Raw genomic sequence first — 26813 nt, forward strand, 5'->3', positions numbered from 1 at the left:
CTGCCTGTCAGCCTTCCATCTGTGCACAAACTTATCTCGTGCCCTCATTGGTCATGTGCGCGTTCATGTGTGTTGGAGGAGGGGCTCTGTAAGGAAGTGGCAGATTTTCTCCGGTCGTGTATTTTCAAATTCTAGCGCACTCGAGCTGGCTTCTCCGAAATTACCTACCCCACCTTTAAGGTTAGCCTACTAATGAATAATTAATGGGACGTTTTATAAAATATTCTTCTTTCCAGACTCTAAAAAGTCATACAAAAAATACCTTTACACTGATCCTTTGTGTTTCAGGTGAGAAAACAGGAGGCTTCTGTGAGCTTGCCTTCTCTCCTGGTTGGGGTGTCATGAGGCCTGAGACTTCCTCCTCCTCCTCTTCCTCCTCTGCTGTCCACCAGCGCCCCCCGCAGGCAGCCTTCTTGTAGTGCATCAGCCCCGGAGCTCCTCATCATTTTCTCATTGTTCAATCAGAAAAATGCTGGAAATCCTGTCTCTCTCATTGGTTGGAGAAACATTTCAGTTGAGTGACATCTCTTTGAGTGTGTCAGTAGATTACTGCTGGTTCATGATCGTTGGTGAATGATTGTATTTTTATTGGTGAGGACATGACTGAAGTGTTTTGATTTGTTTATATGAGACCAGTTTGGCTGGAGTTGGTTTATTATTCATGGCTTCTGATTAGGCTCATTTTCAAAGATAACATCAATGTTGATCACATTTTAAACCACATTTAAAACAGTGATTAAGCTCTCAGAAACAATCAAGAATAGGTACATTCATGTGAAAAAAGGTTTTTATACATTTTTCCCTAAAATGTAATGTTTGACAATCATAACAATCACATACACAGAACATTCTTCAGTAAGTCATAAATCAGAAGCTCCCAATCAGAAGCCAACTCCAGCCACGTACTTCAGCAGGGATTCAAGAAACAAAACTCCACAAGATGCCAGCAGGAAAGGGGCTTTTATAAAAACCCGAAACCAAACAGCAAAGTGCTTCCACTGAGCCTCTGTCGGGCTCGTGTTGTAGTTAGTGTGTAGAATAGTTGCATGTGGTTTGAGCAGCTTGTGGAATCAAAGCCATACTCTCTGACGGTACGGTAATAATATTTTTGTTCTGTTCTAATTGTACAAAAATTGTCATAAAATGGCCAACTACTGATAACAAATGGAAAATAATGTAGAACTACCAGTAGATAGTTTGGTCAAATAGCTGGTAGATGGTGTTCTCATGCATTTACTCACAAAAAAACACAAATTTCAGATGTTTTGCTCATCGTATTCAAACTCCAGAGTATTACTGTTGAATATGGAATCTGTTCTCTTCAGATAATTAAAACGCATTTGGGTCCAACCCAGTTTTTTTCTTGCAGTGAAAGCCTTCTGATGAAGCTGCTGTATTGTGAAGCATCTTAATAACCAGTGTTAATAAAAACAAGCAAATGTACCAGGGTGTCATCGAGCTGCTCATCGGGCTGCTCATCGGTTTGTTTGATGCCTTTAGTTACGGATAAAATAAATGACGGTCCAAAAGAGATGACATTTCATTTTTGTAACCAGAAAAATGGACCACACTTTTTTCTTTTTAATTAAATACATAATTTTGGTGTTTCTTTTCTTATTTTTGCTAAATTTGTGCATCTCTTTGTTTGAATTTCCCTCGAGACGACAATCAATTAACAACAAAAAAACAATCCACAAACTTCAAGTCTGTCACCTCCTTCAAGACTTCTGAGGATTTGTTACGCTCACTGTGCAAATAATATTTTATGAAATTGGTTGTTTTACACTGACTCCTTATTATTATTATTTTTCTTAATTCCTCTGTATAAAAGGTTAGCTGTTTCTTTTTGTGCATGAACTGTGGCTTCACTGCCCTCTGATACTTTTACTGAAATATGCAATTTTTTGGGTTACTGTGCAATAATAACCTTTGTTGTTGCTTTTTGTTGATGTTTTAGCCCTGGATATTAAAGTGCCATGTCATCTGTTTTCGCTTTGAAGCTGAGTTGTTAAAAAAACTAAAAAGATATCATGAAAATCTCCAGTTTTATGACAATAAAAAACAAATGGCCCACCAATTTTTAAAGTAACATGAATCAGAGTTTTATAAACGGTGTGGAAACAATGCAAAGTCACAACATAAAAGAGTGCTGTAATGAGATATTTATGAAGCAATATTATAAACCAAAGTCAACAACTTGTATGTTGTCAAATCAGGGTTTAAATGAATTACGTACAGTATAGCAATTTTTTATGAAATTCCCAACAGAAGATCAAATTCAGTGTCTATGTGGGTTGAGAAACTACATCTCATGTATGTACATATTAAAGGGAGTGCGAACATCAATGCAAGCTGTTTTGTCATTGTTCGACAATGACCATCTGTATTTTCATGCATGTTTCTTTTCTTAAAAGTGTTTTTCGGGTTAAAAAAAAAGAATAACCTTTTTAATAAAAAGGGGAAAACAATATTTGTCTTGTTTGTTTTCTGAAACAATTATCTTGTTTCTTTTGTTTTGTTTCTTTTGAATAATACAGACCCTCAAGCACAAAGCAGCATAAGTATAGTCTTTAGTCTATTAGACATTTGTGGAAGTCCACACAATATTGTGTTCTGTATACAAATAAAACTGAGGTCTTCGTAAAATTGCAAATAATCATATAGAAGGTTAATATGGCTGAAATACACAGCAGTTATTTCAGCAGGTGGCAGCAGAGCCCAACAAACGCACACACACACGCAAATTGAAGACACGAACAGACATTTAATATTAAACGAAATAGATCTGATTAACTTTAATAAAATGGATTCTATGTGTATTTATTTGACGCTAAATCCTAAAATGTGAGGAGTTTGTGGACATTTTATATAAAAAAACTGCTTTGTCAACAGGTAAAAAGACCTTGTACACCACATCCCATACTTGAATGTTGATATATAAATGGATATAATGTGCTGTAAACTGTAGATTAAAAATGTCGGTGTGAAATAATATATCTTGCTATACATTATTTCAAATCACACTTAAGTCTGGGTTATCATGGCATCAGGGATATTGTTAAAAATAACAATTACATGTGTTTGTAAGAATAAAATAGTTTTTTTGCAATAAACTGTAGCAACAACGCTCCATAGGGCACCTAGAAGTACATCATATTTTAACGCAACAGTTTTTTTTTTTTATATATTTATAATTATTTATGCTTTTATGTTGGTAAAATTGTAACCGGAAGTTGATCTCTTTCTAGCTAGCTTGACACCGCATTGAACGTGTCAGAGTCAGGAAACAACCTGAACCGTGCGGTGCCGCGGCTGCAGTTCAACACAGAGCTCGACCCGGTGTCTACTCAGCTTAGCATTTGTTGTTATCTGATGATGGAACAATATCTGAAAATGACATTCACTGTCGGATAAACCGTCTAGACGGATACAACGCACACGACCCTGGTGGAAATCCTCCAGTGCCCCGTCCGTTAGGAGTGCAGACGGACCTGTCATGGGTTTCCCGGTGTCTCTGTGCAGGTAAACGTTAGCAGGCAGCCGGGCTAGCCGCTCTGCTAGTCACGCAGCAGGAAGCTAGCTTAGCAACAGCCCCTGCTAACTAACTAACTCACTAACTAACTAACTAACAAGTTGTGTTGGACAAAACTGTTGCCGGAGACGACAGCCCAGCATGGATATTTTTTACACCGCTAATTATAAACAGTCCTTGTGAACGAACATAAACTGTCATTTTTACGGTCCTCAAGGATAAAGTAGCTGTTTTTGCTGCAATGTTGATTGACAGCTTGTCATAACGGATTTTCCAGATGTGCACTCGGCACCAAAAGTGCAACTAGGCTCCTTAGTTATCTAGCCTCAGCCGCAGGACTGGCTACTGACCAGGAATGGCTGGCTGGCTGGAACAAACTCATCTTGGGTGGACTCACAACTCAACAAACTGCATCATCGAGAGATGAAGTTCATCTTGGCAGCGAGGTGTCACTGAAGTCGACCGCAGCCGCGCTGACACGTTGCTAGCCTGCTAACTGGCTGACGTTATCGAGAGGACACACAACACAAGACGGGCTGTCAACCAGGGCAAAGCCACCCAACACACACAAGGAGTATATTTACATTTCAGTAAGGGATGAAGAGGACAGAACATACAAACAAGAGAAAACTCTGTAACATGGAGCACCAGGAGAGCCGGGGAGCAGGGAAAGATGTGGTGAGTAGTGAAGTAAGGCATGCACTATGTCACTGTGTTATCAGCACACGCTCAGGGCAATTAACAAAGGCTACCATAAACTATATGGGCTGCGTAGTACATTCAAAACCTCATTGAAATATATATGCAATTATGTTGGTTGAAGCTTAAATGACATGCTCAGCTCTGCAATGTTGGCGCCCCCTTCTTAAAGGACCATGACGGTGTTTTAATTATCAAATGAATGTTTTGGTCCAAATTCACGTACCATTGTTAAGACGTTCTCATGTGTCAAACAGTGGTCTAATTTACGAGTATGCTTATTGCATTACAGGCTGCTTATAGATGTGATAAATAAGTGTTACATGCTGGGTACTTCATGTCCTAAACTGAATTCATCACTTAAAGGATCAATTGATTCACTATATTGTACTACTACTTCAAGTATTGAAGCTGATAAGCAGGTAGTAGGTCATTCTGAAACATATTAAGCTTACCTGGATAATATCTCAATTATATCGCATAGAGCCTTACTGAAAGATATTGGCCTAGATGTGTTTGGGTGTCACTCAGGATTTTCCTGCAGCTCGGCACGTTCTATTTTTTTAAGATAAGCTTTTATCTGGCTGATCAAATCTTCGGTATTAACACTGAAAAGAGAACAAATTAATAATTTTTTCTCAGCATTTGTGGACGCTGAGCCTTGTGTATGGTGGCCAGGTGTATGAATGTGTATCAGTTGTGTTGCTATGTGAAACAAATATAAAGTGGGGCACTGGGGGAAGCTCTAAAGTGCATTTTGACAGTTAATCTCTGCTTTGACAAGGAGAGAAGGTGATGGGTTTGTGGTGACTGAGCAGTTAAGAAGGGAGTGCACTGATGTTGATCTTTTCCCATATGGAAATACGTTCAAAATGTAGATGAACATACTTTTTAAAATACATAGATCGATCCACCCCTATCAGTATTAGTTTCTGCACGGCTTGCTTGTTGTGACTTGTTGTGAAATTATTTTGGACATATCAATATAGAAATTCCTCATTAAAAGGGGAGCTATTGGAGCATAATGATCAAGCAATAAGCATGATAAGCAAGCATTTTGCAGCATATTGCTCCACTGATACAACACCCTCTTCCAGTATAACCTCATTGAACTATTGGCATATAAAATACAGGCTTTTCTTGTAAGATTTTTTTTATACATGAGAAAAACAAATAGGGATAATTTTGCAGCTTTAGTAGACATAGCAGTTGGATTAATTAATGAATTACTTTGTTATGGTTATCATTGCAGAAAGGCTGCTTGTATACAAACATCAGGAATGTCATAAACTATAGCATATGACATTAATAGGCTGACATTTTGTTTTATAGAAACTCTTTCAGAAGATTCAGTCTTTGTGTGCAATAAACCATGGATAAGGTCCTTTTCAATAATACGAGCATGCTTCCAAACGTGAAGTCATCCCTGTGGCTCATGTTTTCACATTTTTGCATGAAGTCATGTTCCTAAACCTCCGGATGTTTGATACGAGGGACTCTGTCACGGGATATTACCGCACCACCCGGCCATATGTGATATTATGTGAATGATGAGGTCAAATGTGGTCTTATTATCAAGATTTGCCATCAGCAGTCACCCTTAGTAACCTTTTCCAGTTAATTTATTATCAACACTCTGACCTAAGATCATGTTAACAGAGAGAGCATTTCATTTCTGAGCCGTTTGTGAGTCAAGGGAGGGAAGTGTTGAGTTTGAGGGAGTGTGCTTTATGGTATCATGACACGTCAGACAGATGTTTTTAAGCCGCTGCTGTTTTGAGGTGTTATTGTTTGAAACAGTTTGAAATGGAGGACCAGATAGGCAGATTCATCCAGTGCATATTCTACCTATTGCTTATACTGTGTTATGGGGCTTTAGTACTTATATCAGATGTCTGCCTGGATTTTGCCGTACATGTATCCAACTGTTTAACCTGTAAACTGTGTAACACCAGGATTAAGGCTACTGCTAACAATTATTTAATTACTGATTTAATAGCATGATCATGTTTTCAAATAAACCATCCAAGAAGAAGTCCTCACGGCAGCACAACGTTATAGTCGATACAAATACCAGTAAAGTTCATATATGAGTCTCGATAACAATTGGAAGCAGTGAACAAAACAAAACATTAGATCCCATGTACTTCAACATACACTTGTTTATCACCATTTGCAGACTGGTTTTTGTTAGGAAGTGAAACAACTCCTTGGTCAACAACTTGGTAACATAGTTCCAATATAAAAAAACAGCTGTTTAACTTGTCTTTAATGCAGTTACATTTGAAGCAGACATACCAGCATGTCTGACTTGTTCAACAAATTTAACACGCATTGTTTCCGCTGTAGGAGTGGCAGCCTTGAGATAAAACAGATCATTTGATCAGAGTCTGTCCACTAGCATCTCTTCACAGTCTGTTTTAACCTTCAGTGTCAACAATACAAGCAGGTGCAGCCGATTTATAGTTAGAGAATAGAGGCCGCACGCACGCGCACACAATAGCACACACTAGCACACGCACACAACATCCTGTGCAATCAAAGAACTCGTCAGCAATCCAGGGACCCTTTGTTTCCAACAGTACCAGAAACATTCCATGTAACCTGTTTACACTAGTCTGCTTTCAAGTGACCAATACAGGTATGCATCATATATATACAGTGTATATACAGTGATAGAAATCAGCCATATTCATTTATTACATCTTAAAATCTCACTCAGGGTTCTCCAGGGGTAGACATTAAGGGTAAAAGGGCCAGTGGCATTTTTTTTTGTATTATCACTGGCCCCACCATTGTAACCACTGGCCCGGAGCATTCGTCCAAAAAAAAAATCGACTAATAATGAAGAAAATTAACACATTTGTTGCAATAGTAATTTATTCTAACTACATTACTACTTGTACTACAACATTTGAATCATCAGTTCTTCCTCACTTTCCTCAATTGATCATATTTGGTTTATTAAAATAATTATATTGTGGTCATTGTTAAACCATTTCTGCTATTATTATGAGTATTATTATTTGTATAATGCGCTTTCTGCCGTCATTAGGAGTTAGAAATGTAATGGCTATGTAGTAGATTAGATTAGAACCTTCATTATCCTAAACTGCTGGGACATTTCCCTATAGCCAATACCTTTTATATTTTCTACTCTTCACTTACTTGTCGGCATAGGTCGGCATTGATGTAAAGAGCCGACAGAAGACCTTGTTTATATTGGCATCATATTGAGAGGTGCAGTGATGCGTCATAAAACCAGCAAGTAAGCCGTTGGTTCCCTCGACAAAAAAGCAATGGGACTTCTCCACAGGGTTTTGGAAAATAGCTGGAAATAAAGTCTGTGGAAAACGAACCTGTTTGATAAATGCAGGTTTTGTTCAGCCGGATAATCTCCACATGTCTACCCTACTTTTATAATTTTCGAATCATAAATCTAATCGATAGATTATAAAAGGGTTTTAGGACGTGTCACTGCACCACTAGAAGCCAACTCCATCGATCAAGCTGGCTGAAACGTTGTCTCCCTCTTCTTCTCATGCTCCCTGTCACTCTCCTTTAACTCCTCCGGTGACTTTCTTTTATTTGAAGATTGTTTTTTGCCCGGCGCTTGGCCGGTTACCGCTGGTATTAAAAACATTTTGGCGAATGGTTAGGTGGCGCGATAGTCTGTAGTGAAGGAGCGCGCTCCCGCTCACGGGAGCCTGCTCGCGGGAGCCTGCTCGCGCTGCGCTCCGCAGCAAACAGCTGTTTACTTTTCACCCAACAATGATAAGCGACTCACGAAACGCTATGTTGTAGCTTTGATAAACGAAACAATTCAACTAAATCGATAGTCAAAATACCAATACCACAGGAAACATTTTTTTTTTAAACAATATTTTTAGTGGCCCGAGCGGGCAAGTGGAAAGTACGCTATGCTGGCCCGGGGTGTCTAAATAGTGCTTCCGGGCCAGCGGGCCAATTATAATGTCAAGCCCTGGGGTTCTCATATCATATAGGCTCTTCTGCAAATAATTTTAACAGAAAGATCACACTATCCTAAAACTTTACATCCATGCTGTCTTGCAGCTTCATCCTTAAAGGACGGACTTGTTTTTGTCTACTGGAGAATGAGATTCCAGATGTGCACTGCCTTGAAAACGACTCTTACGGCCCGTCTACACTACAGGCATGAACAAATCTTGAAGCTGGGCGTGTCTGAAGCTTGGCGATTTTTTGCGAGCAACCAATCACATGAATCTCCCGCCCCCGACATACAAAGCAATAGCAATGTTAAAACGAAGTAAACTGGATATAAACTCTCCAAACAGGTGAAAAAACTATCAGTTTCACCCACTGTCTCTGTCACCTCCCTCCATGCCTGGTTCCTCCGGTTTGTATCCCGGTAAATAGTTCCGGTCGTAAAGAACCGGGTGATTTGCTACTGTAATATCTCGTTTGGAATATGAGGAAATTAACTGCGGTATGGCTCTCCCAGCTTGCACGCGGTTTGATTGGCTGCGCTTGCACTGGCGGGATTTGCATAAACGGGATTTGATTGGCTGATGCCAAGCATCGAGCCTCAAAAGTTGAACATTGTTCAACTTTTGATGCCGATAGATGCTCGTGATGCTTGCAAAGCCATGCCATGCTCCCCACAATGCAGTTCGGCAAAGATTAAAAATCTTCTACGTCACCCCATTCAAGTGAATGGGCGAAGCGTTGAAAGCATTTTTTGATGCCTGTAGTGTAGACGTACCGTTATAGTTAATTATTTTCTAGCTGAGAGCAAAGTGTCAACATCCATTATACTGAGTTTGGTAATTTAAACAGGGAACTTCTATAACCGTGTCAAATCAAACTCTGAATGCCCCACCAAGCTTTGAGGAACTTGATATCTCCTGAAGAAAACTCATCTCCTCCTCCTTAATTACAAGCTACTTGTTAAAAGTGTGTCATCTTCCCTCCATAGGGCCTTTCACAAATTCCTGTCACCTGATTGGCTGATAGAGCCTTTCCTCCTGTCCTCCTCAACGCTTTTTGTCTGGTATTTCTCTACGGTCCTGACCAATCCCTGTTTGTCTTTTCGCATGTGTTCTCTCTGACATGCAGTACAATACGTGCAGTCCACTGAACACGATAAACACTGACGGACCCTGTTCCTGCAGTGGCCTGACTGGCATTCAGTGCAGATGTGTGAACACCCTGCTTCCTTTTTCCCTATTCTTTATTTCAGCTCTAATAGTTTGCTGTGTACTATTCATGTCACACATGAAAACGGTTGGTCCAGCGCAGTCTCTTGGCAAATATTGACTTCAATTGCTCTGAAGTGCAGCCTTTGTTTAAATTACTTGTATGTTCATTTGCATCTTATTTCTCTTTGCTTCAGGCATTGTCTTCTTTTGGAATGTTTCATTCTTACTCGCTCCTTCATTTGGTTCTTTAAGACAAGAGGCTTTTCCATGAATGGTTTGAGTGTTTAACCTTACTGCTTTTTGAGATTGTAGCAAACTATAACGGTACGTCCACACAGCAGCTTTGAAAAAATCTTGAAAATCTTGGAGCTGGGCGTGTCTGAGAGCTTGGGGATTTTTTGCGAGCAACGCGTCCAACAACCAATCACATGAATCTCCCGCCACCGACATACAATGCGAAAAACCCCGGGGATTTTATGCCAGCAATATATATATATATATATATATATATAAACTCCCCAAACAGGCGAAAACCTACCAGTTTCACGCACTGTCTCTGCCACCTCCCTCCATGCCTGGTTCCTCCGGTTTGTATCCCGGTAAATAGTTCTGGTCGTAAAGAACCAGGTGATTTGCTACCGTAATTTCTCGTTTGGAATATGAGGAAATGAACTGCGGTCTAGCTCTCGCTCTCCCAGCTTGCACGCGGTTTGATTGGCTTGCGCTTGTACTGTCAGATTTGCATAAACGGGATTTGATTGGCTGACGCTTCCAGCTCAGCTTCAAAAGTTGAACATTGCTCAACTTTTGAATCCTGAAAATCCTGGAAATCCTGGAAATCTTCGCTTTGCTTCCCCACAATGCAGTTCGGCGAAAAGCGAGGCAAAGTGACGTCATCCCCATTCAAATTCAATGGGCAGAGAAGCGTTGGAAGATTTTTTTTAAGCTGCTGTGTGGACGTACCGTAAGAAAGTAAAGCTGTCAATGAACCGAAACATTATGTTGCCCAACTTAACCTTATACTCAGGAATGTAAGTAATATGCATTGAACAAGTTATAGTTTGGGGATTTGCCTAACATGTTGAGTTGCACCCATCTGTAGTTTACTTTTATTACTTTTTTTTAAAATTACTTTTATTTAGCCTCTGATCTAAGGCCTTTCAACACTTTGAGAAACCTTTTTAAACGTTTCCAAACGTATAAATGCTCCTCTATGTGATTCATATTATTACAAGCTGCAAATCAGTTGCACTCCTTGAAAATTGTGTTTTGTACTTTTGACCTCCCTTCCTTCTGCTCTGGATATTGTCTTACTCAAATAAAACAATGTAAGCTATAATACTGCCTCAAAAGATTGGTTTAAACTAAGTTGGAATGAATTGAACTTGTCTAACCTGTTGGCATGTGAAGTTACTCTTGTCTGCAGCCTGAATGTTGTAGCTTTGTTGGTTTCTGAGTGAGTTACAAACCCATGAGGACTTTCACATCCAAAATGACATAAACAGCATCTAGTCAACTCTCCCTGGAGCTAAGTCTACTGATAAGTAGCTTTGGGAGGATAATCTGTTACATTCAGCAGAGAGATGTTCCCAGTTAAGGCCCACCAGCAGGATCAAGCTAATTAGGGCGGACTGAAAGTCGAGTGAAACCTACTGCGGATTAACAAAGTGCTGCACAGGAGAGTGTTTAGGAGGTGGGGAAGAATTGTCGATGGCATTTTAGTGCTTTTTTGTTAATAAATAGTCGTTTCTGTTAATAAATGGCCTGAAATTATTAGTTGTTTGATCTCATCATGATATGACATCACAGTGATTCGTATACAATATTTGCTGATAAGTCATTGTCTGTCTTTCAACTCATACAATTCTATTTAGATAACAATGGGTCAGCTTGTCTCCATAGATAGCTGTTCTTTCTTAAGGCCGGCCCACCTTAAGTGAGCCTGAGATGTAGAATTTATTCACCAACACTCACACATTAGCACTGCTTGCTAATGGTTCTAGCACGCCTCGCTAACAGTGATATACTGATGTTTATAAAACGGACAAGTCAAATCAAGCAATCTGATTGGTTCTTAGCCGTGATATACTGAGCGTATACCACGGGTAGAATTGTAAGTTACTTTTCACAACAAGTATGTATCCCTCCGCGTCTAAGAAAAACAGTATACCGTTGGGCTGAAAAGCAAACTGCCTGCACTGGAACAAGAAAGCAGCGGAGAAGTAACGGGGCAGAAAGCCTCCTTTTTACGCAGCGGTCCAGACATAGACATCAAAGGGCAAAACATATTCAGTGTGCAGTTCCTTTGGCATTAGGGCAGGGATATCTACACTCTTTCCAAGGTTTGAAATAATGAATTGTACTACTTTTAAAGCAAGCAACGATGTTTTCAAATCTGTAATCAAAGAGGTCCGCAAAAACACTATCGACCAATCAGATTGCTTGATTTGACTTGTCAGTTTTATAAATATATTTAAATTTCTTCCGTTACGAAACAAACTTACAAAGCATAAGATGGAAACATTTAAGATTAACTTCGACCTCCGGGGGGGTCTTACTATGGAGGAGTGGATTTAGCAGTGCCTATCTCCAGAAAAAAAAAGCACCTAAATGACGGCATGCAGAGCTACGTGAAGAGCAGGTAGACCAACTGGAAAATTACCACCATTCAAAAGCTTTCTGATGCGGGTCTTGAAACAAAGCAGAGAAATTATGACCGTTAGTGGCCACAGGTGCGAAAGCTCTCTCCAGAGCTACTGGAAGCCCAATCTCGGGGACCGGAGAAAGTGGAGCAATATTCTCGCCACGCCAAGCAACAGCCTAGAACAACCTCAACCTATACATATAAGTAACCACGTGAGCCATTCTACTGTACTGATGCTGGACAGTTTTTCAGTGGGTGCACAATAAACGGCAACACACATTAATGTAAATAAACAGCCAAATAATGGATCAACGCTCTCTGTCTAATATGTTCGCCGGCTGTTAGTGTTGTTGCATAAACTACTGCAACTACTGTATAACTATTTCATTTGTAAACCTTGTTTGAGGGCATTGCGGTGAGGTGTGTATCGTTGATCCTTGAGCTGCATTACATAACTTGGACAAACAAAAGGAGGAAAACAGCTGAAAGGATGAAAAGGATCAGCCAGAAACTGAAAGCTCTTTTGTTTTCAACATGCTCCTGTCAGGGAAACCTAAGAAGGCTTTCAGTTTGGCAGAATACAAAGCTACAGTATGACTTAGTTACTTAGTAGTGCAGGACTGTAACACTCCCACTGACAGACCAGATGGAATAGCGAATGGTCTGAACAGTGTTATCCAAACATTTCATACTTTTTCATCAGCTGCTCTCACATTTACTGTATTTGGCTCTACAGTTCATGTGATCAGCGTCCCCTCCTGCATTCGTTGGATTCCAGCCGGTGCATTTGAGCCCATGTGGAACATTCCTTTCTCTTAATATTAAATCAGTGTGTTTAGAGACTTTCCAAAGACGATGGTTTCATTTCAGATCATTCTTTTTAATACCAGAGCAGAGTTTAATCAATCCCTGGCAAGAATTTTGAAGACGGTTAAAAAAAAAAAAAGAAGTCTTTATTGAGTTTTTGAAGACGCTTTCTGAAGAGAGCGCATCTTATTATTATTCTAACTATAATTAAAACATCAAGACTTATTAGAAACTGAAGTTCCCACAATGTCTTTCTCAATAGTGATTTAGTGGGAATGCTGTTAACAGTATTCCAACTAACTGTTATTCTACGCACGAAAAGTTTATTATTATTATTCCGCCGGTATTTTGGACCGCATTGAAAATCGCAGAAACTCCGTTCAAACATCAAAACGTTCAGCTCGGTCGGGAATCGCAGGCTATTACTTTTCTCATTCATAACTTTCATAATTCCAGAGATACATCCCATAATACATCACATTTTTAACATTGAAGTCAATGGAGGAAATCTTCAGACTTCAACAAATCTTCATGCAACTTCAACTGCTAACTGTTCATTCAGACTTTCACTCAGAAACCTCATTCCAACTTTAAAATGTTACACATCTTTCTGACATTATTCGTGTAAAACAACTTCTAAATCTGATTCTTACTTTTAGAGATATTAAACATTGTTCAGACCTTGTTTTAGAGGTTTTCTTCACATTTTAGAGTAGATTCTAGAGTGCATGATGTCACAGCTAGAGGGTAGAAAATCTTGAAATGTGCCTTCTTATATATTTTTAAAACTGCAATAATTCCCAAACCCTACATTCATTCCTGAGACATAATTTATAATCACAAACATAGGAAAACATCTCATAGCTTGAAAAACGACAAATAATTAAGCAAAAATAATTAAACAAAATGCTTTTTGAGGGAATGAAGTGACAAAAACGTTCAACATGTCTCCATTAAAGCCCATTGTAATTTCAGGCTGATATTTCCTCACGGCAGCAGCCGCACGCACACCTTTAGTTAAACTGCCAAAAAGTCCACATTATTAGCCCGAAACCACACAAAAATTACACTTCAGACACTCAACTTCCTTGAAATGCTTCACGTTTCAAATTTCACAGATATCTGTTACGGTTCTTCCACAAAACGCATGTAAGAGGTGTATCTCTCATTCAGAACAATGCAAACCTTTGATCTCTACAGAGCTCGTTAGCTCAACTATTAACACCTGTGTAATGGAACACGATGATGTAATCGCTCCAACTGACATGCTCAGAGCAGCAGACTTCAGATAGCAGTGTGTCAACAGTCCAGCCGTGAAGACATCTGCGGGACAGTTTTGAGATTTCTTCAAATGCTGGCAACACAATGGTCGTCCTTGAAACACGGTTTTCTCATAACTTCAGTGAAACTGCTCCGAACGCCCCAAAACTTCACAGGTTTGGTAACGATGCAGCCATCAACGCATCTAAGCGTAGTATGAGGTGTCATCAAATGCCGTTGCCATGGCGACAGATCATTCGCCATCAAGTTAGTTCAGAATTTTGCAGTTCAATTATTTTGCTGCTTTTCCAAGCCTTTTTACTTTCTTTTCTTCTCTCATCACACATTCAAGCCCCCAGTGTTCATGTATCATTTCAATCTAAATTCTTCACTTTCTTCTTACACATTACATTTCAACATAGCAGTTTAGCGTCAGATTTTCAGCATAAAGCATTCCCACTAGCAATTTCTTCAGGAATTGCATTTTCTAGTTATTAACTAATATTACTACTTGTAATATGTACTTCAGATGTTCACAATTATTGTCAAAGACAAATTCCTAATTTTAATCAAGGTAATCCAGGCATTTGTTCACATATTGGCTTTTTATCCAGTTTTAAGCCACAATTGTAAATCGAGTGAAACCTACTGCGGATTAACAATGTGCTGCACAGGAGAGTGTTTAAGGGGGTGGGGAAGAATTGTTGACGGCATTTTAGTGCTTTTTTGTTAATAAATTAACTATAGTAGAGATTTTGATCTCATCATGAATCGATATGACATAACATCGATTTGTTGGACCACAGTTTTAAGCCACAATTGTACAATAAACTCTTTCAGATGTTATCCTTTTTTAACAAAGAATTTTAACGGATAAGGTTTTTAGTCATCTGGATTTTAGGTTCTCAGAGGACACGCTGATCAAGCCTTAGCGGCAGAAAAACTACGTTGAGCACCATTTCCTTTTAAAGGCAAACTGCTTTATTCAGTGTTATTACCAATTATTTACCACACTGGGTATGTGTACTTTTGGAAGGAGACCGCGGTGGATAATTCGGCTCCAAATAAAAAACTCCTGGACTATAAACAATAAGGACATCCTAACCGAGAGAAACTGACTGCATTGAATGTTGAAACATGTTTTGTGTTAAAACAATATTTCAGTACTTATTTCACCCCAAACATTTTGATATCAGATACTTGCAGCAGTACATGTTCAGACATCTTGTTGTCACTGATTGATTTATTTCAGTAGCTTTGCTCGTTCCTGTTCATTAGCTCTCTGTTAGGTTAACGATTAAACCTGCTACCATCCCTTCCAATGATATGGGAGACTGCTTTCCTTCTCCCCGCCTGTAACCAGCTCTGTACGATCAGAGTGCAGCTGAGGAGCCGTTGAGCCAGAACGACCTCGGGGGCTCCCGGCTGATAGTCGTCCCACTGCAGGCCGAGCGGCTGATGGATGGCGCCCAAATGGCTAATGTGTGCCACGTTAGGGTGCCTTGAATGGCGCTAATGGGGAGGCACAGATGCAGGAGGGTGAATGACATTAATTATAAATCCCTCATTAACAAGAATTATGCCCGAGAAGGGTCCCATACATCAATGCATATAAATGGCATTTATTACTGTGCAGCCACCAATTGTTTGGTGGCAATGTCAGTCGAGTGATGGGGGTGGGAGATATTACATCACACACAAGATGGCAAAAAGGAGATGAGACAAAGGAGATGAAACAAAGTGATACATCTTTGCTTGTGGTTTTTTTCCAACTTTTTTTGTGTGTAAGAAAGTTTGAGATGAGAGAAAAGGAGTTGCTTAAGTTCTGAGAAAGCGAGGTTCGGTTTTAGCTTCCAACACAACATCCTTAATGAAGACAATCCATCACTCTGCCCCTGCTCAGGGCCACATTATTGTGCCTCTCTGTCCCCCCCCCCACTCATTGTATCTGAGTGATGTACTTGTTTCACACTGAGCTGGATGCCACATTACTCTGCTGTCCACTGACAGAACCTTTACTAGGTGTTCCTTAGCCTCCCCCTATCTCACTCTCTCCCCCTCCTTGGTTCCTGTGGTCAAACTCCACTATACCATCTTTTTTTTTTTCATAAAGCAAAACAAATGTACCTGTCCAATTAGCAGCTTAGTGATCACATTTTTATTTTGATTAAAATCCATTGAAGATCATGATTCTCAATTGTCCCGTAATCATGATTCATTTCTGTTCAACAGCAAATCCAGCGCAGCATACCTTCGCTCCTTTGATGCTGTGCTTTGTGAGACAAAATAATGTACTCAGTTGCCTTGATAATTAAACGGCTATAATAGTTGTTTTTTATTGCTGTGCTTCTCATCTTCCCTTGAAAACAGATACTTTCTGACGTCAGAGAATATAGCAGTCACATGATTATATTAGCACAAAACAAATCAATAGTTAAGTCTATTGCAACTTGTCCATTATTCAGTTCAAGTTAATTTAAGTTTTTCATACTTTCTCAATCTACCTTGTCCATATTATATATTTTGTTAATGTTCTGACCCATCATCTCAGACAACTGAGGTTACACTAACAACAAAAGCTGTCAGATAAAAGTGAATGAAAATATTTAATGTTAGACAATATAAATTAGTCTCAGGTTAAAGTCTTCCTATTGACGGCCACAATTTCTGTAACTCTTGTTAATGGTGGTATGTAACGTTTGAAAACTGAGATTAAACCAATACATATGTAACTGTCTAGGGCTCAGTTAAATGTATGACCTGGTGGCTCAGTGTTATTGTTGAACCCTGATGTGTGTGTGTGGTTGTGTTTGGCTGTTCTCGCTATGTTGAAAACATTGAACATTAGTGCCTGGCTTTTGTTTTATTGTGTCCCCTGAGGTTACTAGAAAAAAGTCAGATTAGTAATTCTAAAAGTGCATGTGTGTGTGTATGTGTGTACTCTAGTTTCTGTGTGGGTGATTAGCTGTGTTTTGGCTTGCTTTGTGGACCTATGAGTGCACAGTCAGGACAGATGGAGGGAAGCTGGAATGTTACAAGCAGAAACCTGCTGCTGTTGGAATGAAAATCCAAACTCTGCCCATTGCTGTGGAAATGAAACATATTGTATGGCTGCAACCGGTGCTATGTATTTTCCTTATCAGTCACCTTTACATGTATCCTGCAGCGAGCCGTTTAGTGGAGAAAGTGAATACTGCTGAATGCACATACTTTAAAGAGATGCTGTATGCGAAACCAATGTGAGTTTGGAAAATTGCACAGTATTTTTCTATTTTAGAATACCTCAACAATGGAATTATGATCAGTGGAAATGGCCATGACATGGGACCTTTTCAAGAGAAAATCCACATGTCCTGCAGACTTTTGACATTGGAAGTCTGCAACATTCTCAAAGGTATAATCCCTCCGCTTCTCAATACTCCAATTTCCCTCCTCGACTCCTCGGTCTTCCGGTATTGACCCGGAAATGGATTTCAGCGCACCATGTTGAAGGACATTTCTCTATGCACATCGAGGACCGAGCATCGCGGAGGCTCTCTGGAGGAGCTCTAACCGAGGAGACACTGATGGGTCCTCCACGGCTCCGACACGGATGCATTTCCGGGAACGGTGGAGGAGGAATTATCTCAGCCAATGACAGCTCTGCATGCATCCCCTGGATATTAGTTTATTAACTGCTTTCATCGCGACGCAATGTTTACAGTGATAACAGCTGTGAGGTCCGTGCAGAAAGCAGAGCAGTGTGTAAAATATATATCACTCAGTATAACAGGCCTACATTACTCTCTTTATTTGTATGCTTTAGTTTAGTAGATATCTACAAACAAAGAGTCGATATTTTTCCAAGACCATTTAGTGCTTCACATAATAAAATACTAGGGGTGCACCGAATGGGAAATTCTTGGCCGAAACCGATACCGAAAATAGGAAACAGTTGGCCGAATGCCGAAAGGCCGAAAATGATTAATAGAAATATATATATATAATGTATACATTTTTTACCGATGTTGTTCAGCTGCCTGATTATGGAAAAAGACATGATTATGGCAAAACTTAACTTAACTTAACTTAACTTAACTTAACTTAACTTAACTTAACTTAACTTAACTTAACTTAACTTAACTTAACTTAACTTAACTTAACTTAACTTAACTTAACTTAACTTAACTTAACTTAACTATCACTATTATGGGGCAATAAACATTTTTTTCAGCACTTTTGAATTCAGTACATTAATTCTAAGTCAAGTGCATTTTCTTTTCTCTGTAGGATAACTACAACAAAGTGCATTCAGAACAAAGCCAAGGTGCTTTAAAACTACATAAACATCTTGGCCAGTAGGCCTACAACAAAATAGTGTAAATAAAGACTGTAACAGCCAGGCCTTCAACAACAACAAATGCACCTATAAGTGCATGCATACAAATGTGCAAACTGGATAAATCCCCATGAATGTAACTATTTACAAATGAAATTACAATTCAATTTCAAGAATCTGTAAATAAGGCTGTCTGTCCTCATAAGCAAAGTAGTAAACATTGTATAAAGATACATAAAGTGAAAACTGGATACAAAATCCACAATCAATTACAAATTAAATTACAATTTCAAGAATCTGCAAATAAGGTGGTCTGTCCTCATGAGCAATGTAAACAACATTGTATAATTTAGATACCGAAAGTACAATATATTGAACACTGTGCTGCTGTCATTTCCCCCTAATGATAACCTGAGATGGTGAATTATAACTCACAATGAAAATTGTTCAGGAAAGTGGGTATAGAGTAGACATGTAGAACTAGATAAGCTTATGATAAGCCAGCCGTATCTACTTATTAAGGAAAAGTGGGAGGTTATTTTTAATGAACAGTAGCTTCTCTGCTTTATCAGCCATAAGTCTGTTCCTCTTCTCATCAAGCACATGAGAGGCAGCGCTGAACAGTCTCTCGCTGTCAGCTCTTGTGATTTGATCTTACTCCGCATATTTGTCCGGGTGTTTTGATTTCAAGTGGTGGAGTAATCCCGAAGTAGTGGAAGTCTTTGCAGTTACACCCCCTCGAGTCAGCTGAACACGTTTTACAAATCGCAATCCGCGCCTCTTTCTCTGATATTTTTAAATATCTCCAAGCGCCAGACATGTTGGCTGTGAGCCAGCCGCGAGCATGGTCGCGCGCCGTTTTGTCGCCGCGTTTTGATTACGTCATCACAACAACACGTTAGCTTACCAACGTAACCCTGTTCCCTGACATTCGGTAATATTAAGCCGAAAGGGCCTTTTTAACCATTTTCGGCCGATAATTTTCGGTGGCCGAATATTCGGTGCATCCCTATAAAATACACAACGGCTGTAGCCTGATTATGCTATAGCTGTGTGTGGCACAGTGTGTAGGTGTGTGTGGTACAGTGTGTAGGTGTGTGTGTTGTACACATAGATTGTATAAATGGACGTAGTGTCCGTGACGTCACCCATAGGATTCTGCAGAGTTGCCGAGAAGCCCTTAGTAGGCGGAGTCGGCCACTAACGGCTTGACAGCGACGTCAGAGTCTAATCCCGCCTGCTCCAAATAAGGGCAAAGAGGCGGAGCCGAGGTGGGACCTGCTGCCTCCGAACTGGAAGTAAACAGAGCTAGCTCAGGCTAAGAAGCTAAGCTAACATGAAATACATGCATACCAAGTTACTAATAACAGTGTAGTCCCCCTATATAAACGTTACATTCATAATCAAATGAGACAATCTGCAAGAGAATTAGCCATATTTTGTTATTCTTAAATCTTTTCATTCACACGTTAAGAAAAGACGGACTCCACCGCCCGAACCTAACGGAGCCGCAGGGGGCTAGCTCCGGGACGCCGGCTGGAGCTAGCCCCCTGCGGCTCCGTTAGCTCCGGCGGCCACCACTGGGATAATTGGGTCCCCTATTAACATTTGCTCCCATTTAGCATTATGGGCGTCATAGCCATAGACTATAGAAGTCTTACCCAAGGCTGAATCATAAACTAAAATGTATATGTATTAGGGCCAGGACTTTAACGCGTTAATTAAGATGAATTAATGAAACAAAAATTAACGCGTTAAAAAAATTAACGCATTTTAATCGCACTTATTTTTGCACCGCAGAACGTTTCTCACTGGATGAGTTTCAGGGGTATCGATTATACTGGAGCACCAACTAACGTTCATGACTTCAGACAACAACAAACCACAGTGAACAATTGTCAAACATGAACGAAGAAGCTGATGAGACCGCTTTGGTTGGCCCCGTGAATGGGACATTTTGTTTTAAAAAACGGACGGGTGGAAGCGTCAATAAGAGCAAGGAATTCGCATATCACCGCAGCACATCAAGCCTCAAGTATCACCTCAATGCAAAACATATAGCAGCTAGCGTGAACGTTAGCCCGACTCGGAGTACAAGGACCCACACCCAATTTGCGTTGATCAAACAGTGGCCTATGCAACAGAGAGATTTTATTTTTCATCAGGATATTGGAAGAATAGGAGGGATTGAGGTCAATCACTGGCACTTTTTTATTTTATTTTAAATGGTACACTTTATGTTGATCTATTTATTACGTTGTTGGTGCAACTGGCACTTTATGTTGAACTGTTTATTGTTTTGGCCAAGGTTATTGAGAGAGTTGGACTGAAATTGATTAGATTTTTTAAATCAACTGTAGGTAAATCAACAAAGTCTGTTATCAATCAATCAATCAATCAATCAATGTTTATTTATATAGCCCAATATCACAAATGTTACATTTGTCTCAGTGGACTTCACAGTTTGTACAGAATATCAGTATGACAATACGACACCCTCTGTCCTTAGACCCTCACATCGTACAAGGAAAAACTTCCAGAGAAAACCCCACAGTTTAAAGGGAAAAATGGGAGAAACCTCAGGGAGAGCAACAGAGGAGGGATCCCTCTCCCAGGACGGACAGACGTGCAATAGATGCCGTGTGTAAATTGAAAAGATAATACATTTGCAACATAGGTAGTCCAAATGTTTTGAAATGCATGTGTGTATAATAAGAAGATGAATCCACGAGGATATCCATCCAGGACTTATGATCCAGGACCGCAGCCACGACTCAAGATCCAGGACTCGCAATCCATGACACAGGACCTTAGGATCATCCATGACTCCGGATCCCGGCGTATATAGACTCCAAAAAGAAAGAAATTTGGGGAAGCTGGGTTAATCGGAACATGAGAGTACACAGGTATAGACAGAGAGAAGGAAGAAGTAAGATGTCCCCCGACAAACTAAGCCTATATCAGCAAAACTAGGGGCTGAATCTAATCAGCCCTAACTATAAGCTTTATCAAAAAGGAAGGTCTTAAGCGCACTCTTAAAAACGGATAGGGTGTCTGCCGTCCGAACACAAACTGGAAGCTGATTCCACAAAAGTGGAGCTTGATAAGAAAAGGCTCTGGCTCCCATTGTACTTTTAGAGACTCTAGGAACAACCAACAACCCTGCATTCTTGGAACGCAATGCCCTAGTAGGACAATAGGGTATAATGAGTTCTTTAAGGTAAGATGGCGCCTGCCCATTAAGGGCTTTGTAGGCGAGAAGAAGAATTTTAAATTCTATCCTGTGTTCTATAGGGAGCCAGTGTAAGGCAGCCAGAACAGGAGTAATGTGGTCCCTTTTCCTAACTCTGGTTAGTACACGAGCTGCAGCATTTTGAATCAGCTGAAGCGACTTGACTGACTTCTTGGTACACCCTGATAATAAGGAGTTACAATAATCCAGCCTTGAAGTAACAAATGCATGGACTAGTTTCTCTGCATCGTTTTGAGGCAAGATATGCCTGATTTTTGCAATGTTACGTAGATGGAAGTAGGCGGTCCTTGAAATGGATTTTATGTGGGTGTTAAAGGATAAATCCTGATCAAATATAACACCAAGATTCCTTACAGTCTCACTGGAGGCCAAATTAATGCCATCCATAGTTAATATATCTTTAGATAATTTGTTTCGTAGATTCTTCGGGCCAAGTACAATAACGTAAAGTACATAATTTTTTTGTTATGGCCTCTGAAGCAACAGAGAGATGTTTTCTAATAGTCAGGGTTTCCAATGTTCTGAATGTACTTGAAAGTATTGTGTTATACTTAAAAAACAAAGTGTTATAGTTTACAGAAGGTCTACCTACCTATAGGCTACCTGCATCTCTGAAATGTACTATATTCCTAAATATACTATTGCTACACTTTATGGCAAAAATTGCACTTTTCTGTTGGTCTTGGTTAAGTACCACCTTGAAAAAAATAAACAATGTTTTGTTGCTTAAGCTTATGTATTCAGTCATTATTCAATGGTATACTAAAATCCATGTGAAAAAAATTGCTTCTCACTGTTCTCAGGTCAAATATTTATATGTGATTAAAAATGCGATTAATTTCGATTCATTAATTACAAAGCCTCTAATTAATTAGATTATTTCTTTTAATCGAGTCCCGGCCCTAATATGTATGTATAAAGGGTTTATTCCTTAGCTGGCTAATAAGTAACAAGCTAAGCTACCAAGCACACAAACACCTGCGAACGGGACATGTATAATATTATCATTTTAGACTTCTTGGAAGTTCTGTTAGTACATTCAAGCGCAGAGCACAACAATTTAATTGTCTGGTATTTGTAACAATATTCCCTAAAAGGCACAATCGCCACGAACATGGCTAAAGCTAAAGGGTCAAGTACAGTAACTACAACTAACTAACGTTGTAGCCTCTATGGTTGTAGCCTAGCAGAGTGGACAAGTTGCTGTTAGCTGACAGTGAGGCATGTACATGTCCATCAAAGTGACCACGCCCTAATTTATGCAAAAGCTTTAAGGCTTAATATTAATTAAACAGATGAGTTGAGAAAAAATTCACCCCCCCAATCCATATTCATGAAGGGGGGATCTAACTATACAGAGAATATGGTTTTTTGAACCACGATGTAAACATGTGTATTTATGCTGTACAATTGGGCATTTTAACATGGGGGTCTATGGAAATTGCTCCCTTCTGCAGACTGCTCCTACTGGCCACTCGATGAACTGTAGTTTGAGCCACTTCCGTATTAGCGTCCCGGTTCTACCTCAGAGTTTGCCGCTTGTTGTACATCATAGCCGCGGGAAGTAGGGGTGCTGGGGGTGCTGCAGCACCCCCTATTGGCGAGTGGTGTACATTTGAAAAACTGAGTGACCACCTAAATAAAAATGATTAAACTACATAAAATAGTTATGATTTTACTTAAAATAAAATTAGCTGTATACAGTAGCATATAATAGTCATAGTATATATTTGTATCAGTCAGGTGGCTTGAATTTATTTTCCAAATAAATAAAATCCGAGTCATCTAGGTCGTGGGAGAGTGACGTAATGGACGCGACACACACACTGCAGAGTGACAACTTTCTAGAATGGCGCAAAAAAGGATTTGGGATTTTTCTCTCCAACAAACAACCCAATAAAAAGAGTGGACCACCAGCTACTCCTCAGCCCACCACCTCTACAACTAGAGTAATATGACACAGAAGAGACTGACACATCTGACTTTGATGCATGTCCATAGTAACATTTTGGACAATGTGGATGTATCTACTCTAATGAGGGTCTTCATTAGTGCCACCCCAGGCTACATTTGGAGTCCCAACACAAGGTAAGACGATATTTTTCCTTTAATGCTGCTGCCGCTGTGCAGTGTTTCGCCTTGTCAATCAATTAAAATTGAATTAATAGTTTTATTAATATTGTAAATAATATTTTCGGACTATTTGTAGTGTTATGTAGGTTTGTAAGACCCATAGTTAGCATGTGGACATGTGCAGCTGTTGCTAAGTGATGTAGGTCTATCATGGTTTATTAAGCCTAACAGTTAAGGCGAGACACCCCAGGTGGATAGGGTAATTTTTTTCAACTTAAAGATATCAGCTATAAATTTCTCCAGTTAATTACCTACAATAAGGCAATTGTTTCTTGTATTACAAGATTTCTGAATATGCAATTGAGCCATTATCTCATTAAATATGTGCATATTTTAACACATTTCAGGAACCGAAATCTGAACTTTGGATAAAGCCAGGTTCAAAATTCTTGTTTCATTTTGTAGTCATATTAGCATCTACAGCTTTTACAGAAGGGATTTTGGATATCTCTTTTTAACACTCCATACATCAGAAAATACTGTCAACAGCCCTAAAATATCAATTTTCGCCATGTTTTTAGGTAAACAATTTTATTTAATTCAAGCTATGAATGACATAACAAACCCTTCTGTAAAAGCCTTCATAATATGGATAGGAATATAACTGGAAGGTTTGGTGTACGTAAGTGCAACTGAAGTGGACATTTCGGACTCGGAGTAGGAGAAAAAACTCATTTTGAGAAAACGACCTTTAACTCTTAAGCCCCAAGCCTGTTTTTCAGGTTTCAGGCTCGAAAATGACATTCCCAGAACAAATGACCATATCTTCCCTTCTAAAAGGGTTAAATTAATAATCTTTTTTTCTCAAAGTAATGATAAACCTGTGAGTTGGATGTAGAAAAGTCAGAATCAATATGTTTTTTTATTTTAAAGAAAATTCAGATGGAACATGGTAAAAAACTGTAAATTATAGTGTCCGTCCAACAAATATTTTGTACTTATAGTGAAAACAAATCTTGGATGATGGGTTAGTAGACTAAAAGATTTAGGAATCCAAAGTACAACATATAAGTACCCTGTATCAAGATTGATGCAAAACAAGTGATATTTGACCTTTTTAGACAGATGTAGCAAAAGAAAACTCTTCTGGGGCCATTTGGGTGGATTTTCCATATCTCTGGCCCCCCTTCTTCGATTTTGAAATGTGACATCTCTTTCTGACCATTAGAGCCAATAGAATCGAAGGAAAATCGTCCCGCACACACTCATGTAAAAAAAAAAAGATGGCGTCTTTGTGCATTCAATGAAGCTACAGAGCCTAGGAATGGCCTGCTCTACTCTTTTAAAACGGAATTGCAGTTTTATTGCTTATAGATTATCAGAACATTTCAAAGGGGACACAACCACATTGTATATTAACCTATGGATTAACTACATCATCGTTGTTATCGCTTTAATGCCATTGAAGACCAGTTTAGACCAGACAAAGACGAAGGTAAGCCATGTTAGCGTTGTGGGCTACCTAGCGCCACTTGTTTTGATGTACGTTTTTGCTAACGTTGCGAGTTTGTATCTTTCAGTGTTGAGGTGGGCACCATTAGATTCTGTGTCTTTACGATCATAAACGATGTGTTGGATGTGCAGTTAGGATAAGTAATAAGGGAGCTAGGAGTGATTTACGGTGCAGTAATAGGTTAGCATTTTTCGCTCTGGGCTAATTCAGAGGCTCACTGTTAGCATTGTGTGGTTTTTTTTATTTAAAAAAAAAAAAGATCAGTTAAATGAGTTTTTTCCCGTTATATGGATATAAAATATTCATTCATTATTTATTAAATATTAAGGTTCCTTAGACGTTGTTTCCTGCAAATGACGCGATTTCGGCCACGGAACCGGGTCTCAGTTGGATTGGTGTCCTATGCTTACTTTTAATAGTTTTAAATACAACTTTTGGCCCGTAATTTCAATTCCCCATTTCAGCGACCAGAGAGGGGGTGGGGGGTATATATCCAGTCTCTGATTTTGTTATGTTATTATGAGAGTGCTCTCATACTTTAAATTGTATATATTTATATACATTTATTTGTGTGTACATGTTCGCATCTGTAGCCTGTTATTGTCTCATTATACCGCACTGTCAATGAATTAAAAGTAAATATATAAGTCGTCATGAAAAAACATCTGTCCATCAGACAGAGTGCTGCTGTGCCTCCTGTCATCATTAATGGACGTCTCTTTAAAATGACCGCTCAGAGGAGAGGAGTTCTCATTTCTCTAACCGCCTGCTGCTTCCCCTCCTCTCTCCTCGGTTCCCCTCCTCGACTCCTCCGCTCGCATCTCCTGTGGGCGGGACTAAAACACGAGGATAGGAGTTGAGGAGGGGAAATTAGAGTATTGAGAAGCCTCTAATGACATGCTGACTGCAGTGGGGTTTGAACTTGTGACCCCCTGATCCGAACACAAATGCACAATCCACTGCGCCACACACCTCCCCGATCGCAACACAAACTTGCATACAAATTATAAATATTGTGTCTGCAAACCAAAATGATGCACATGTTGATGAGCATATTGAGCTGAGAAGTGAAAGCTTATCACAAGTGGTCGAATCTGGAGACACATTCTAATGCCAGGTATGAACTGACATTGAACTTTTCCACACACATGTTAATGCCAGTCATTAAACATGGATGTATAAAGAGACCTGGATACAGAGTTAGAGGCGGGCCCCCTCTCATTCCTATGAAAGTAGCTCAGTGGCACCTAAAAACCAAATGGCCTGACTCCCAAGGACAAAATAACTTTGATCATCTGGCGGTTATGGCCCATAAAGCATGCACATTTGCGTTTTCCTTTAACCCTGCATCCTGGCCGCTTCATCATGTCTGTTCTTGGCTCAGTCAAATGAAGAGAGAGGGAAAATAAGTCTGGATTTGGCTTTCAGCACATTTTACAACCTTTAGGACCTGATGATTTATATGCTGGCTATTAAAGTGTTCATCCTGGGAATTTCATTTACCTTAAAGAAAAAATCCTCAGTTCTACAGACT

The 26813-nt window shown here is 39.5% G+C and overlaps 2 protein-coding genes across 6 annotated transcripts in view; both read left to right on the forward strand.

Annotated features, from left to right (window-relative positions):
• Positions 1–2468, forward strand: part of pde4dip (phosphodiesterase 4D interacting protein) — a 47287-nt gene extending 44819 nt beyond the window's left edge. For all 4 annotated transcript variants that reach the window (XM_079688796.1, XM_079688794.1, XM_079688797.1 and 1 more), the window contains one exon: positions 289–2468. In XM_079688796.1, the coding sequence (XP_079544922.1) occupies positions 289–419 (131 nt within the window). In that variant the 3' untranslated portion in view covers positions 420–2468. The remainder of the gene's footprint in view (positions 1–288) is intronic.
• Positions 2469–3266: 798 nt separating this feature from the next.
• The window catches only part of LOC307031060 (microtubule-associated serine/threonine-protein kinase 2-like), a 163856-nt gene continuing 140309 nt past the window's right edge, over positions 3267–26813 (forward strand). For both annotated transcript variants that reach the window (XM_079667809.1, XM_079667810.1), the window contains exon 1: positions 3267–4210. In XM_079667809.1, coding sequence (XP_079523935.1) covers positions 4130–4210 — 81 coding nt within the window. In that variant the 5' untranslated portion in view covers positions 3267–4129. The remainder of the gene's footprint in view (positions 4211–26813) is intronic.

This window comes from Notothenia rossii (genome assembly GCF_949606895.1).
Source record: "Notothenia rossii genome assembly, chromosome: 1".
NCBI lineage: Eukaryota > Metazoa > Chordata > Actinopteri > Perciformes > Nototheniidae > Notothenia > Notothenia rossii.